At 39.7% G+C, this 14107-nt stretch overlaps 1 protein-coding gene across 6 annotated transcripts in view; it reads left to right on the forward strand.

Moving 5' to 3' along the window:
* The window catches only part of SWT1 (SWT1 RNA endoribonuclease homolog), a 37287-nt gene extending 24380 nt beyond the window's left edge, over positions 1-12907 (forward strand). For 5 of the 6 annotated variants that reach the window (XM_065674220.1, XM_065674216.1, XM_065674218.1 and 2 more), the window contains 3 exons: positions 6242-6308; positions 7204-7268; positions 12560-12907. In XM_065674220.1, coding sequence (XP_065530292.1) covers positions 6242-6308; positions 7204-7268; positions 12560-12665 — 238 coding nt within the window. In that variant the 3' untranslated portion in view covers positions 12666-12907. The remainder of the gene's footprint in view (positions 1-6241; positions 6309-7203; positions 7269-12559) is intronic. The other variant, XR_010611477.1, reaches the window with a different exon arrangement.
* The last annotated feature ends 1200 nt before the right edge of the window (positions 12908-14107 follow it).

Consider the following 14107-nt stretch of genomic DNA (forward strand, 5'->3'; position numbering starts at 1 on the left):
CATTTCCTTTCCTACATGGATTCTTTGCCGTCTCCTTTTATATTTGATCTTGCCGACAGCCTTCTCTGCTGCCAGGGCTGAAATTTGTCTTTCACACTTCCTCCTATTTTTATGAAAGCTGTAAGAAGTGTACAAATTTCAAGTACAAATACAAGTCAAATACAGCTGAAATTGGCCAGCACTTAACAAGGTGCAGGGCAGAGGTGATGCTGTGGCAGCTGCTTAAGCCTTGTTGCCTTTAAACCATTCCAGAAAGCAGAAAATTTTGAATAAATGAGTTAGTGTTATAAAAGCTATGCTCTTTTCTGACCTTGTAAAGCTAGATAATAGGCATCTAGATGAAGCAGCACTAGGATCTGATGTCTGAAGTACTTCCACAATAGAAGAAAGCATGAGCTTGACTTCATTTTGGAAAAAAAATCCCTTATTCCCCAATAGATTGATGTTGGAAAAAAACCTGGCATGTATGGATCATTGTAACACCAGTTTGAGTCCCTTATTGCAGTGCAGTTTAATGAGAATTTGTTAGTAAGCTACATAGAAGTTTGGTTTTCCATTTCTCATCTTCTTTGCTTCCTGATATTCTGACGGTGAAGTTAAATGGGGTTTTTAACAGATTGAGTTGACTTTTCTACAGTTAAGCCGTATGCCTTTTTGATTATCTACATGGATTTGTTGGATTGGTTAATGCTTTATGACAGTCTTACCAGTCTTAAGCCACAGGCAATTACATAGAACTGTTAAAGAGGAATGGCTCAGTGACAGATGCTGAGGTACAGGGGTTTGCCCAGATTTGTAATTACCACGTAGTCTCATAGGACTTTTATCCGTATGCTTTACTTGTCATTGCCCAGGATTTTAGTGTTTGTGAGCAGTTGACAGGCTGACCTGCTTTCACTGCCAGATTGTCTTGCAAGTTGAGGGTTTTTTTTTTTCCCTTCTATTTTACAAGTTATTTTTTTGATCCTTTCTGAATAAGCTTTGTTTCCCAGATCTTCTCAATAAACAAGTGAGGAATCACAGTATGAGCTATTTCCTATTAATTTCCATTTTTTATCATATATTACACTCCATACATGTATTTAGCATCTAATTAGTAACAGGACAGTAGGTAAAGAACCATTCTGAATGGTTTGGAAAGGTCTACTGCGTATGAGATAGAAGTGATTAAGTCTGCCTCTATCCATTGTCCCTTTTGTCCCAAGAACAATACCTAAGCTCTGTTGTGTAGCCAGATACCCATGATAACTTTTTGTGTCTTTCTATGACATGCTCTTCAATACCTTGTACTAAAGATTTTAAGAAAACTGCTTGGAACCATGCTATAGGTTTTACCTTGATCAACAAATTGCATTTTAGTGGCAATCCAGATTTCATGTCACCCAGCATCCTTGCCAACACCCTGCTGAGTGCATGATGTTTGGATTAAATCAGAGTTGAAGTACATAACATGTAGTCGTTTTGTAGTTTGGTTTTGCATGGCTGTGCTGTTAGGGTAGGCAAAGTGATTCAGTGGATTTCCACTCTCTGCTTTTGAAATCCTTTTGATGTCATGTTTTGAGAGGAGAAAAAGCAATAGCTAATACTGCAGTGGTCACAATACTGAGATTTATATTACTCATTAGAAGCATTTACTAAGAGCCCATTTGCTTCATGTATTGTTCGAGGGTGTTCTTTAGTCATAGTTCTATAGCTGAGGCAGACTAAATTTCACTCAGAAACTTTGGAGAAAATGAGATCAACTTGATTTAATGAAATGGTGAATGCAGAGTTGATGTGCATGCAAGCATGTCCGGATTTCCCAATGTACATCATCTCTTAAAATTTCTGTTTTCCATAACACAGAATGGTGGCTATTGGAGAAGAACACAAAATGATTAAAACCAGTAGACAGCAGTGGTGGTGTGAAATCATTTCTTTGCAGACAGAAATGTGTTGCAGATTTCTACAGAAAAATGTATTTGAAGAGTGGAGCTTGTCTTCCACTTCCTATTTAGTTGAAAACAACAATAAGCATGTTCTATGAATGCTGACCTGTTAAGAATTTGTGGGGGAAGTTATGGTGCAAGCTTTTTGTTCAACCAGCTTCTTTTCAGTACTCTGTGTGTAGCAATGGTTCTTCCTTGATTTCTTCTTTTATTTGAAGATATTGGAACACTTTGAGTCAAATGTCAGACTTCTCATTTCATGTTACAAGCGCAGAAGCAATTGTTGTCGTAATCCCAGCAAACACCATGAAATAAGTTACAGAATTTAACATTGTTACTTGTATGCTTATTTTACTTCAGTTTTTGTTTATTCGTTTCCCAAAGAACCAGAAGCACAGCTTGTTTGTGCATCCACCTGAGGTCTGCTAAGTTACAGTGAGCTAAACCAATAATGTTAGCTGTTTGTTAATATGCTTTGATCATCAGTACAAAAATAAGTATGATTTCTCAATTTGATGCCCTGACAAAAATGAATAAGAAGAGTGGTGAAGGGTACCTTATTGAGTGTCTAAGGTGAATTGTTTAGGAAAATTCAATGGAATATTTTTTAAGTCTGCAGCATCCTAACTGGTGTCAAGATTCTGGTTGTCAAGTAGTTGTTGAAAAGTGCTCCCTTCAGTGAGAAAAGATCAACTAGAGCATGTGAGGTGCTGGTACTTTCATGGTGTTAAGGGAAAGAACATGTAGATAGCATGTTGGCTGCTTTCATACAGTACTTTTAAAGATCTGTGCAATACCAGGGGTCTAAATATGACCTTATTGCTTTGAAAATTGCTTTCAAATTAGTTTTCTTTAAATGTAGCCTTGCTAAGAACTATGGAGTGAAACTTGAAGTTTCTAGCCACTTCTCTCTACTGGAAGGTTAGAAATCAGGTGAACAGAGAAGTAGCCATGTGAAGATGCTCTATAGTTAAAGAGAAAAGCGGCATCCTGCCTTTGCACTCAGTCCCTTCCTTCACCTTTTTGTAGCTTGCGTGTATGTTTCCTGTCAACAAAATCTAGAAGCCCATAATTAATACAGGTCCTTCTCTCACCAGCTGTCCATTCCCCTCACTCTCCATCCTTCCTATAGAAAACTTAACCTGGCTCGTTTTCCCAGCAGCAGCTCAACTGTGGCAGCACCCTTACATATAGAATCATAGAATAGTTAGGGTTGGAAAGGACCTTAAGGTCATCTAGTTCCAACCCCCCTGCCATGGGCAGAGACACCTCTCACTGAGGCATGCCACCCAAGGCCTCTTCGAACCTGGCCTTGAACTCTGCCAGGGATGGAGCATTCACAACCTCCCTGTGCAACCAATTCCTGTGCCTCACCACCCTTACAAGAAAGAATTTCTTCCTTATATCCAATCTAAACTTCCCCTGTTTAAGTTGGAACCCCTTACCCTTTCTCCTGTCACTAACAGTCCCCGATGAAGAGTCCATCCCCAGCATACCTATAGGCCCCCTGCAGATACTGGAAGGCTGCTAGGAGGTCTCCACAGAGCCTTCTCTTCTCCAGCCTGAACTGCCCCAACTTTCTCAGCCTGTCTTCATACGGGAGGTGCTCCAGTCCCCTGATCATCCTCGTGGCCCTCCTCTGGACTTGTTCCAACAGTTCCATGTCCTTTTTATGTTGAGGACACCAGAACTGCACACAATACTCCAAGTGAGGTCTCACAAGAGCAGAGTAGAGGGGCAGGATCACCTCCTTCGACCTGCTGGTCACGCTCCTTTTGATGCGGCCCAGGATACGGTTGGCTTTCTGGGCTGCGAGCCTGGGCTGCGAGCGCACACTGCCGGCTCATGTTCATTTTCTCATCAACCAACACCCCCAGGTCCTTCTCTGCAGGGCTGCTCTGAATCTCTTCTCTGCCCAACCTGTAGCTGTGCCTGGGATTGCTCTGACCCAGGTGTAGGACCTTGCACTTGTCACGGTTGAACCTCATGAGGGTTGGCATCAGCCCACCTCACAAGCGTGTCAAGGTCCCTCTGGATGGCATTCCTTCTTTCCAGCGTATCAACCGAACCACACAGCTTGGTGTCATCAGCAAACTTGCTGAGGGTGCACTCAATCCCATTGTCCGTGTCACTGACAAAGATGTTGAACAAGACCAGTCCCAACAACGATCCCTGAGGGACACCACTCATTACTGGTCTCCAGCCGGACATTGAGCCATTGACTACAACTCTTTGCATGCAGCCATCCAGCCATTTCTTTATCCACTGAGTGGTCCATCTATCAAATTGATGTCTCTCCAATTTAGAGACAGGGATGTTGTGTGGGACAGTGTCGAACGTAAGCAGTCTTGCATATGTGCACATCAGGAAAAATACAGTGATGAACGTATGTTGTCCTGGCATATTGTGTAGCAGCATGTAATGGGCATCAGTAAAGTAATGTCTTACCTTTAATGTTCTGTATGGTTCTGCATTCAGTTTTGTTAAAACAAGCATGCAAGTTTTCCTCCTTTTTCATAAAATGGAAGGCATGAAATAGTGGCAGAAAATCATCAGCAATAGCAATCCCACTTTCCCAGGCTTAGGTATACTCATTTATGTTGCAGATGACTGGTCTGATAGCTAAAGCTGATGTATTGTCACATACACACAGGGTTGCTGGCTAGTGGCTACATGGAGCTGGTCAGTGGGAATCTTAGCTGTGATGCCGTTCAAGCTGCCAAGATTCCCAGTGTTTCAAAGGATATTTGCCAGATCATCTCTTCTGGGGTTTTATGCTGTCAAAGTTGATGGCTTTCTCATTGAGGCAGCTGTTGAAGACTTTGAGGTATTTGTAGGAAAAGTGGCCAGTTGGTTCTCTTGCTGATTTTTAGTTGGCAGATTAAGTGTTTTAGTTTAAGAAAAAAAGTTCTGAGTGTATATTCTTATGAAGGGGGAAAGAATGTGGGACTGATTTTTGTAACAGTGATTCCTATGTAAAATCATGATGAAAATAAGCAGTCGACTTACTATAAATCCTGTGGTGTGTCACAGTCTTCTAGCCTGTTTATAAGACAGTGCCTTTTTCTCTTTTGACTGGGATTTTTAACTTACTCTGTTAGTTTTCTGGGGGGTTTATGTTGGGTTTTTTTTTGTGTGGGTTTGTTTGCGTTTTGTTTTGTTTTCCAATTCCTAATTAATTCATTTATGAAGGCTTACAGTTTGTAAAGGGGAGGGTAGGGAGAATGTGGGCACTTTCCCATGGGAAAGTAAATAGAGCTTCCCAAAAAGGTTGTTAGATTATTCCCCTCACACACACCCCCCCAATCCAAATCCAATAATTTTCTTAATCTTTAATTACTTACTTAAAACTTAAGGCAGAATTTTATCAGTATTTTTTAATATATGTAAAGTGTTACATATTTTTAATATAGATTCTAATGTATATTTTGCAATGTTTAGGAGGGTTCATTTTTTCCTAGTGAATGCAAATGAAGTTATGCTGAGGTATAACTGAATCACATCTGCTTAAATAGATTGGGATAATTAATTCCTGAGAGAATAATTTCCTTATTGGGTCACTTTTGGAGTCTTGCAGAAAAGGGTGTACATGTCTCAGAACTTCACAACACCTTACAGAGACACCAAAGCTGATGCTGTTTTCTTTGGGTGGTGTCTCAGCTTCAACATGGTGAACAAGGACTAGATTCTGAGGAAAGCTGAGATGTCGCTGACTGCTGTGAGCATTTGTGGCCAAATAAAATAGCAGTATTTCACATGATACTGGCTTCTTCATAAAGACACCTCTCTTCAACTGTCAAATCCCATTTTCACCTCTCAGTGGGCGGGAATTGGTTATTATTAGAAGTAGCAAAAATGGTATGTAAATTGTAGCATTTGAGCTGCACATCAGAATACTGGAGGGAATGAGTTAAAGCTTTAGCTAGTGTGGGAAAGTTTTGTATTGTGTGCCGCTTTTCTGTTGTTCCACATCAATACAGCAGGCTTTGCTTATGTGAAACAAAAGGCTTTTAATTATTGCTGGTTTTCTTCCTGTCTATGTAGAGAAATTGCTCATAAAAACATCAGTTGAATTTTTAATTAGGAAGAACCCTCATAGAAAGTCCTCCCAGATATAATAAGCTCATTTAATTCTTTTAGAGGAGTGGAAAGGGATAGGTGGAAGGGAAAATTCTTCAATGATCATAATTTACTTTTTGTTTAAAGAAAGTAATTAGGGTTTTTTTCCCCAAGAAGAATTTCTGACTATTTTTACCTCTGCCATAGAATTCTTTTATACTTGCTTAAAATATCCCAAACCTTTTATTTTTCAGAACTTTGACCCCAACCAGTAGTTTCCAAGATATTTGGGCCCTCTATAACTTCCTTATAAGCAATGAGGTATGAAGTTTTCTCAAAGTTTTGTCAGATACACTTAAGTTACAGTTTTTTATTTAAAGTAGTTATGAGCTTGGGTGTCTCATCATTGTGTTTCCACTAAGCTAGAATTTTGAAGATTTGCTCATTTATTAGGCATTGGACATAAAAACACATTTTTTGGTTGGCACCTACCAAAAGGTATTCAAATCTCTACTGGTATTTGAGTTGCTTGTGTGACTTTCTGAGCACTCATTTCTTCTGAATGACTTGCTGTTGAGAGTAAAAAGCTTCAAAGCTGAAGTCACCAAAACATCCCTAATCTAGTCATTTCGAGAGGAGAGAGAGCACATAGCATTAAGTAGTTTTGTGGAGAATATTGGCTGCAGTTCAGAGGAAAAAAGATAAATTGAAATTACCAATTATTCATGATGTTTTAACTAATCTGTGCTTAAAGATTTTAAGAGAAATTGAAATGAATGTTTGCAGTAGAATAGAGGTATTTTTCTATTAAGTATATTATGTATTCATATTTGTGGTCCTCTCCTATACAGGAAAATATATTTGGGGTTTGGGCCTATACTTACATTTATGGAATTAACACGAGTCGGAATTTACTTAATATGCTATAGGGTAAATTAGGAAGGGGAAAAGAATTATTTAATTATTTAAGGTCTTTTAGATTCCTGCAGAAATAGTTAGAAAATGGAGCTGGAGTAATATCTATCACACCCATTATATGCAATTATGTTTGTAATATTAGATTTTATAATACATAACGGGACTTTTTGGTGTAGTGTCTCAACTTGAGAGCCTCTTAGGTAATATGTTAACTGTATCTGTTACACCAGCTGTGTAGTTTTAATCTATATGTGATACTTGGTAAATTACTATGTTAATTCTTTGTTCTTTGTTTTAGGTAAATAACAGTATGAAATTCACTGCTGAGGAGCTTTATGAGTGTGTTTCACAAGAGATGTACCGGTAAGCCAGTTACTAACCACATCCGATGGGGTTTGAGACAGCCTTTTAGGATGTACTGGATTAACCGAAGTACAATGAAAGAAATCATTTGGATAAATAAAAAGCTGTCATTTGTAGGAGGGGCATAGGGAAGATGATTGGGGATGTTTTTTGGTGTTTCCCACCCCCCCCCCCCCTCCCCCCCCAGCCTTTCTTTTTACAGAACTTGTTGTTATGAGAACTTTGCTTAAATCAGCAGAGGTAAAAACCCAAATGATCCTCAAGTCAAACTAGGCATATCTGCTCTTCAGTTGCTGTGTTACATTGTGGCCATCGTTATAAAAGTTGTAAATTAAGCCATTGTGTGTTACTAAGCCATTTGTAAGTACAGTTAGAAAAAAAAAAAAAAAAGGAGAAACAAACATAAGATTCCAAGTCCTTGTTTCCATTTTATGAGGCTTTTTCGCAGTTCAGCCACAGGAAAATAAATGTTCTGTTGTAGAACTGAGTTAAAGGCTTTGAAAGCAATCTAAAAATGAATGCTATGCAAGTATTACAGTTCTTTACAGTAAAGGTTCTGGCTCATACAGGGTCTTTTTTCTGAATTTGTGTAATTGAGAGCTTGTAAATCCAGGTCCTTTGAGGTTTTAAAATGCCATAAGTTTTTTTTTTAATAAATCTTAAGTGGATAATAAAAGGCAGGTAAGTATTTTCTTTGACGTTGCTGTTACATGGATATGAGCAAGTTGTAATTTGCCAGGATTTGAAATGTGGTTCTGTGTGAAAGGCTTGGAGATTATTTTAATCTGAGTAGGCAAATTATTCTAAAAAGATTTCCTTTCCCTGGATTGATACTGATTTCCTAAATCTTCTGTGAATTTGAAAGTGCAAATTGCAGGGCCAGGAGAGAAAAGTTATGCAGGGGGGAGTGATTTGACTATGTATCAGTGGAGAAAAATAGTTCAGAATCTTAATTGTGTTGAGTTGATGACCAGCACTTCTGTAGTTCTCATATGTTCAAACATTTGTGGACAGCTCCATCATGTCTGTATTAAATCTACAGCGTACATACAGCCTTTGGTGTTGTGCTAATGGTAGCCAGGGAGCTACAGTTTCTTGATGCTTGAAAAGAAAGATGTCCCTAGGTCTGCATTTTATCAGAAAACCTGAGTACTTGGACCATTGTTGTGAATTCTGTGTGCCACAGTAGGTTTCGTAGCCAAAACAGATATTCTCACCAGAGCTTTGATTTTCTGGAAGAGTGGTACAGAGTGACGATGACATTTTTGTTACATGAAAGTAATGTCCTTTGAAAACATATAAAGGAAATTAAGTAAAGATTAAGATCTGTTGGTATAAACTGAGTCCACAGATTTTTCAAAATACTACTTATGTCTAATTGTTGTTCTTAGTTCTTACAGCAATGAACCTATTTGGTATTACAGAAGTAAAATAAAATGTTACTCCACGCAATAAAGAGATGTTAAATGAAATCTTAAAAGCACTTAATTAAAAAGAGGTGTGCCAAGAGCAAAAGCACAGGAAAGGAGACTGCTTTAAGGCAGGCTGAATTACTTGTGCTTTGGCAGAAACATGCTGAACAAAGCGTTTCCCCTTGCTTCAATTCCCAGCGAATGTTTTTACTTCAGCCTGGCCTCTTAATTCTCTGAGAGATAAATTCCTGTCTAGAATATTTGTACTCTCACTGCTCCTTTTTCAGGATATGCCAAGGTGCTCTCATCTTGAGAATTTGATCCAAAGGGTTTCTCCTTGTCTGGAGAAGGAAAAGAACTATTTGGAGCTAAATAGCCAAAGCTACATGCAGAGTTCTCACTGCTTTTGTATCCCTAAGGGTTATTATGGGCTTTGGTATCACAGCAGCATTTAGAGGATGCCAGCCAAAGACTAGAGTCCAGATCATTAGGATATAAATGGAACAAAGATGCCCCAGAGATCCACTGTAACAATTCTTTGCATCTTCAGCAAATTCACAAAATAAGTTTTTCCATCAGAAACTCTTAATTGACTTTAATTTTTTTCTGAACTTGCCTGGTAGATTCCAGTCTTTTTCCATAGATCTGGGTAGTGTTGACCCACATCTCCTTTTCTGATGGGGTGTTGTGTCCCTTGTCTCCTTTTCCATTCCCTTCCCTACCCCCCTGCTTTCACATGTCCCCTGGCTTTTATTGGTAGAGACTGAGATCCGATGAGATTTCTCTAACAAGAGAAAAATCACCTACTTTAGTGAGTTAGATAGGTCACAGTTAACATCACTGTTATGGGGCAAGGCAGTAGTAGCCTGTGAGGAAAGAGACAGGATTATATAAAGGTGGCAGAGGGCAGGCCTGGCCACTGATTTCTTCCTCGGTCCAGATTCTTCAGGCCTGATAAATCATAGAATCGTAGAATAGTCAGGGTTGGAAAGGGCCTTAAGATCATTTGGTTCCAACCCCCCCTGCCATGGGCAGGGACACCTCGTACTAAACTGTAGAAATCCTAGGCCTGGTGAATCTTAACTGGACTGTTTTTTTGCCTTCTGAATAGTGGGAACATGCTACAGTCCTGAGCTGCTTCAGCAGAAGAATTAGGTAGATTAAAGGAGCTTTAGTTAAAGCCCTTGTTTCTTCCTCCCTCCCTCACTCTCCATTCAAGTGGGCACTGTGAGCAGTAGGGTTGCTGGGTTGCAAGGGAAGTTTCAGAGAGATTGCTGTAGCTTGCATGGCAAGCAGCTAATGTGAAGACTTAGTTACCCAGGATACACTGTTGAGCAGTGAACAGTTTGTATCATTTAATAAATGACAGTTTGATGTAAAGGGTAAGTGGTAGAAAGAAATATTTTTTGCAAGCCTATGATCTTGTCAGAACTAAGAAAATCTATTTTATGGAGGCCTGGGTGTCCAAGTGTATTGCTTGAAAGTAATGCATGACTCTTGCACTGCTCTTCTTGCTATTCCACCTGATGCATCTGTCTTATAGTAAACTAGTAAAGGAGGTGGAGGTGACCATGTTAGCTGGCAGTTGGGAAGGTGCTGATGCCTCAGGTCTGAAATGGGCAGTGACATGGGTGCCAGCGTGCTTGATCCCTATGGCCAAGCATTCCCTGCTAGCCAGGGAGAGCACCCTGCGACTCTCCTTGTCTACGGACTATGGGGCCAAATTCTGAGTGTGGTTTGTTGTATTGTCCTGATACACAGGCTGTGGCAGTGAAGCACAGTACTGCTCTCTGAGAGTACTAGCTGCATCAGTTGCAAACCTCATCTCTTTTCCTGATTCTTGAGAGTCTTTTTCAGTGCCCCTTTCTTCCAGCCTGGCACAGCTGGGTGTCCCACACCGACATCACATGTTTCAGTGGAAGCTATCCACAATCCAGCATGCACCAGTGTGTTACTGAGGGTACAGGAACAGCCTTTCTTGGCCTGATTAGCTTTATTTCTAGTTAATGCAGCATCTACGTTTGATTCACCTCTTGTACTGTTCTTGGGTATAAAAGTCTGCATGTAATATCATCCTATTTATCATTTTAACTGTTACTCAGTGGCCACTAGAATGATGTAGGGAAAATTTTAATTGAGGTAAGGATAATGAAACTGATGAGATATTTTTCTGTGCTAGTTTTAAGAGCTCTTAGTGAAAGCTTTTCAAGGCGCTCACTGCTGCAGAGGGTTTATAACTTACATTGCCGAGGCATCTCGATGTTCTCTCTCATTCTGTATTCAGACTTGACTGATAGCCCAAGTAAGTACACTGTGTGCTTACTACTGGCTGCCCAGTAGTACTTAACTCTCCTGTGTCAAAACTGAGTCAAGGTACAGTTTTTAGCTGGTGAATGACACTCGTTCATTAGGAGGATGGATGTTCTTTTGTCAGTGTAGCTGTGCCAGTGCTGTAGATTATTGCCAGAGAAATGATACACATTTAGACTGCTGCTTGTGATAGAATTCATCTGCTCTGTTGGGCTGATCTGCCAAGCTTCCGTTACCTGTGAGAGCCAAAACATACTGGGAAGGTGCATTTCCTTTTTAAAAGCATCCTTTAATTTGAATTGTATTAAGTATACATGTATATGTATAGTATTGGGGTTGTGTGGCAAGCTTTGATTTATTTTCCTTTTCCCTTCAGCAATTGCAATAGCAAATATGTTTGCAGAATACTCAAGCTTAAGTATAGAAATGAGGATTTGGGATTTTTTTTTTCTTGCTGTTCACCATTAACCATTTTTAGTTTATCATCTAATTCCAAGTTCAAATAGAAAAGAGCAGGTATTCTGGCCATTTCACAGCTGGGAAATAGGCAAAACTGCACAGGAAGACTGGTCAATCTGTGTGAGTAAATAAAAATGCACCAGGGCCTGCAGCAGTTCAGTGTCTGCCCACTGATTTTTATGAAATTGGACACAGGGAAACAACATCCTGGATCTGGTTATTTTGCCAACAACTATTGAAGCACTCTGAGGGATAGAAGCTTTGTTTTGCTTTCTTTCAGAAGAAACACTGAAATTAGAGAGGTTTCTCATGTGTTCAACTAGACTGGCTGCTATTTAAACATTTGACACAGTTTGCCAGCCTGACATATGTTCCAAGGCAGGAATCACTGTGGTTACTGTAAATGCATGCTTAGGGGAGGTTTCAGTTTCCAAAAAAATGTTACAATACTTTCTTCTCAGTGTCCCATGTTGAATATTTGACCATAAAAGTCCCTTTATGACCAGCTAATTTAAACAATATTTAACTTGTGGCAAGCATAAGCTTGCAAAATGTTGTCTCTGGTGACAGAGATTATCAGGAAAACGACAGATGTCGAGCAAGTGCGAGAGCAACAGGGCTAGTTGTGCCCAATGAAGTCACACTATTCCCGAAGCCTGAAATCAGTCTCTGACAATGTTGTAACTGTGGAGATAACTTGTTTCCATCTGCAACACACAAACCTGTAGGAAATGTGTAGCTGACTTTCAGTTTAAACACAGTGGGTAAAAGCCAATAACTTTTTATAATTAAAGGCTCAGGTTTGGGTTGAGAAGACCGAACTGATGACTGCAGTGTGGCTCTTTAGTTGTTCCTTTCTAAAGATTTCATTGCAGGATACAGCTGGGAGCACATAATGATTAGCCAGCTCTGCAATAAACTTTATCGTTTGTTATAAAGATAAAAGTATGTCTGGATTTCCAGAAGCACCAAGTATTCTCTGTTTCTGGCAGAATTAAAGCATGGTATTAGAATCCCTTTGAACTTTGTTTTAAAGGCATACAGGGCCAGATTCCTGTCTATACAGTGGGTCCATAGGGTCTTGATAACCTATCATCTTCTCTTTCCTAGGAAAAGGTTAGAAATTGGATGTTGCCAGCTGGTCCAGCTGGAACACACCATTAAGCAGTGCCATGCATCAGTTCAGACAGAAGCCAAGAACAGGGGCTGGCTGTGACACCTGGGTGAAGGTCTGGAGCTCTGCTGCTCACCCCTTGCACTCCTTGTCCAGGCAAAGTCTAACTTCTCTGGGGTATGTGAGGGAAATATTCAAGGACCCGAAAAAACCTGCTTTCTGTTTTTTTTGATGGTGCTGTTTTGTATTTGATTTGAAGGAAAAAAAAACAAAAAAACCCAAGCAACTAGTTACAGGTATACATGAAATGTCAGGATTTCTGTTAAGAATCACCAGCTAATGGAATTAGTTTGGTGCACAGCAGATGTGCTGGGCTGGTGTTCTAAATTCTAGACGTTTGGAGCTGTTAATGGTTGTATAGGAAAATCCATCTAAGGCATTTGTTTGCTGAAGTGACAAGTGAGAAAAAAAGAATATATTGTGACACCTGGGGCTCTGAAAGGACACAAAGGAAAGCAGCTGAATACCAAGCCAGATACCCATAATGCTTGCTTAAACCTGCAGCCATGAAGGGCTAACATGCAGATGCAGTATGTAGCCTGTGTAGTGAACTACAGGATACATACAAGAGGACAGCAGATGGGGAAAGAAAGAAAAGGATTTATGCTAATATATATTTATATATACATTTTTTTTTAACCCAAAACAAACCCCCACTGTCATGCAGGTATGTTTGTCCTGGTCCTCTTTTGGAGGAAATGGATGTTTTTCCTTTGTTAAAATGTCTGCTTAATCTTCATACAGCAGAAATCTGCTCTCCAGCTGCCACCTCTTTTGAACTGATTTTGTTGCTTTCCAAAACTGCTTTAAGTCCATAGAAACTTTCTAAAAGCCATTTTCAGTGCTTCTGTGGCCTTTGAAGCTACCTCTTCTATGTATTTATTTGTACAGAGATGAGATGACCGCAGAGTTCTAGAAGCATTTATTTTGATATTAACTTTTGGATGTATTTGTAAAATCTTTATTGTAAAAATATTATTTATTGTTACAGTAAATGGTTGTTAATTCTACTCTTTGAGTAGCTGTTTTCACTTTGCCTAATTACTGTGGATGCAGTTCTTGCCCCCAGACGCTTCAAAGTCATAGAGAAGCAGCTTAGTGGAGTTATTGTTGGGGCAAAAAGCATTTTAAGGGCTATTTCCATCCAAGTTCTTATCCCAGCATTGGGGAAAGTTAGTTATGCACAAATAAGCTTACATTGGTAATTTGTATCCCAAATCTAAGAAGTTGGATCAGCTTAACCACATGACGGATGTCTGTCACATCTACTTTTGATACAGTGTATGGGAGGACAGCTGACAGATGAAGACAAGTACTTTATTACTTACTCCCATACTGACTGTTCCTGTTCAAATGCATCCAGCTTTACACCTTGGAATAATCAGTACATTTCTTTGGTCTGATGGTTTCCTGCATCCAGTAGAGATGGTGTGATCTGCTTATGCTCCCCTTCAGCAGGACTGCCTGGTGTTACGTGAAATAAC

The sequence above is a fragment of the Lathamus discolor genome, chromosome 3 (assembly GCF_037157495.1).
Source record: "Lathamus discolor isolate bLatDis1 chromosome 3, bLatDis1.hap1, whole genome shotgun sequence".
NCBI lineage: Eukaryota > Metazoa > Chordata > Aves > Psittaciformes > Psittacidae > Lathamus > Lathamus discolor.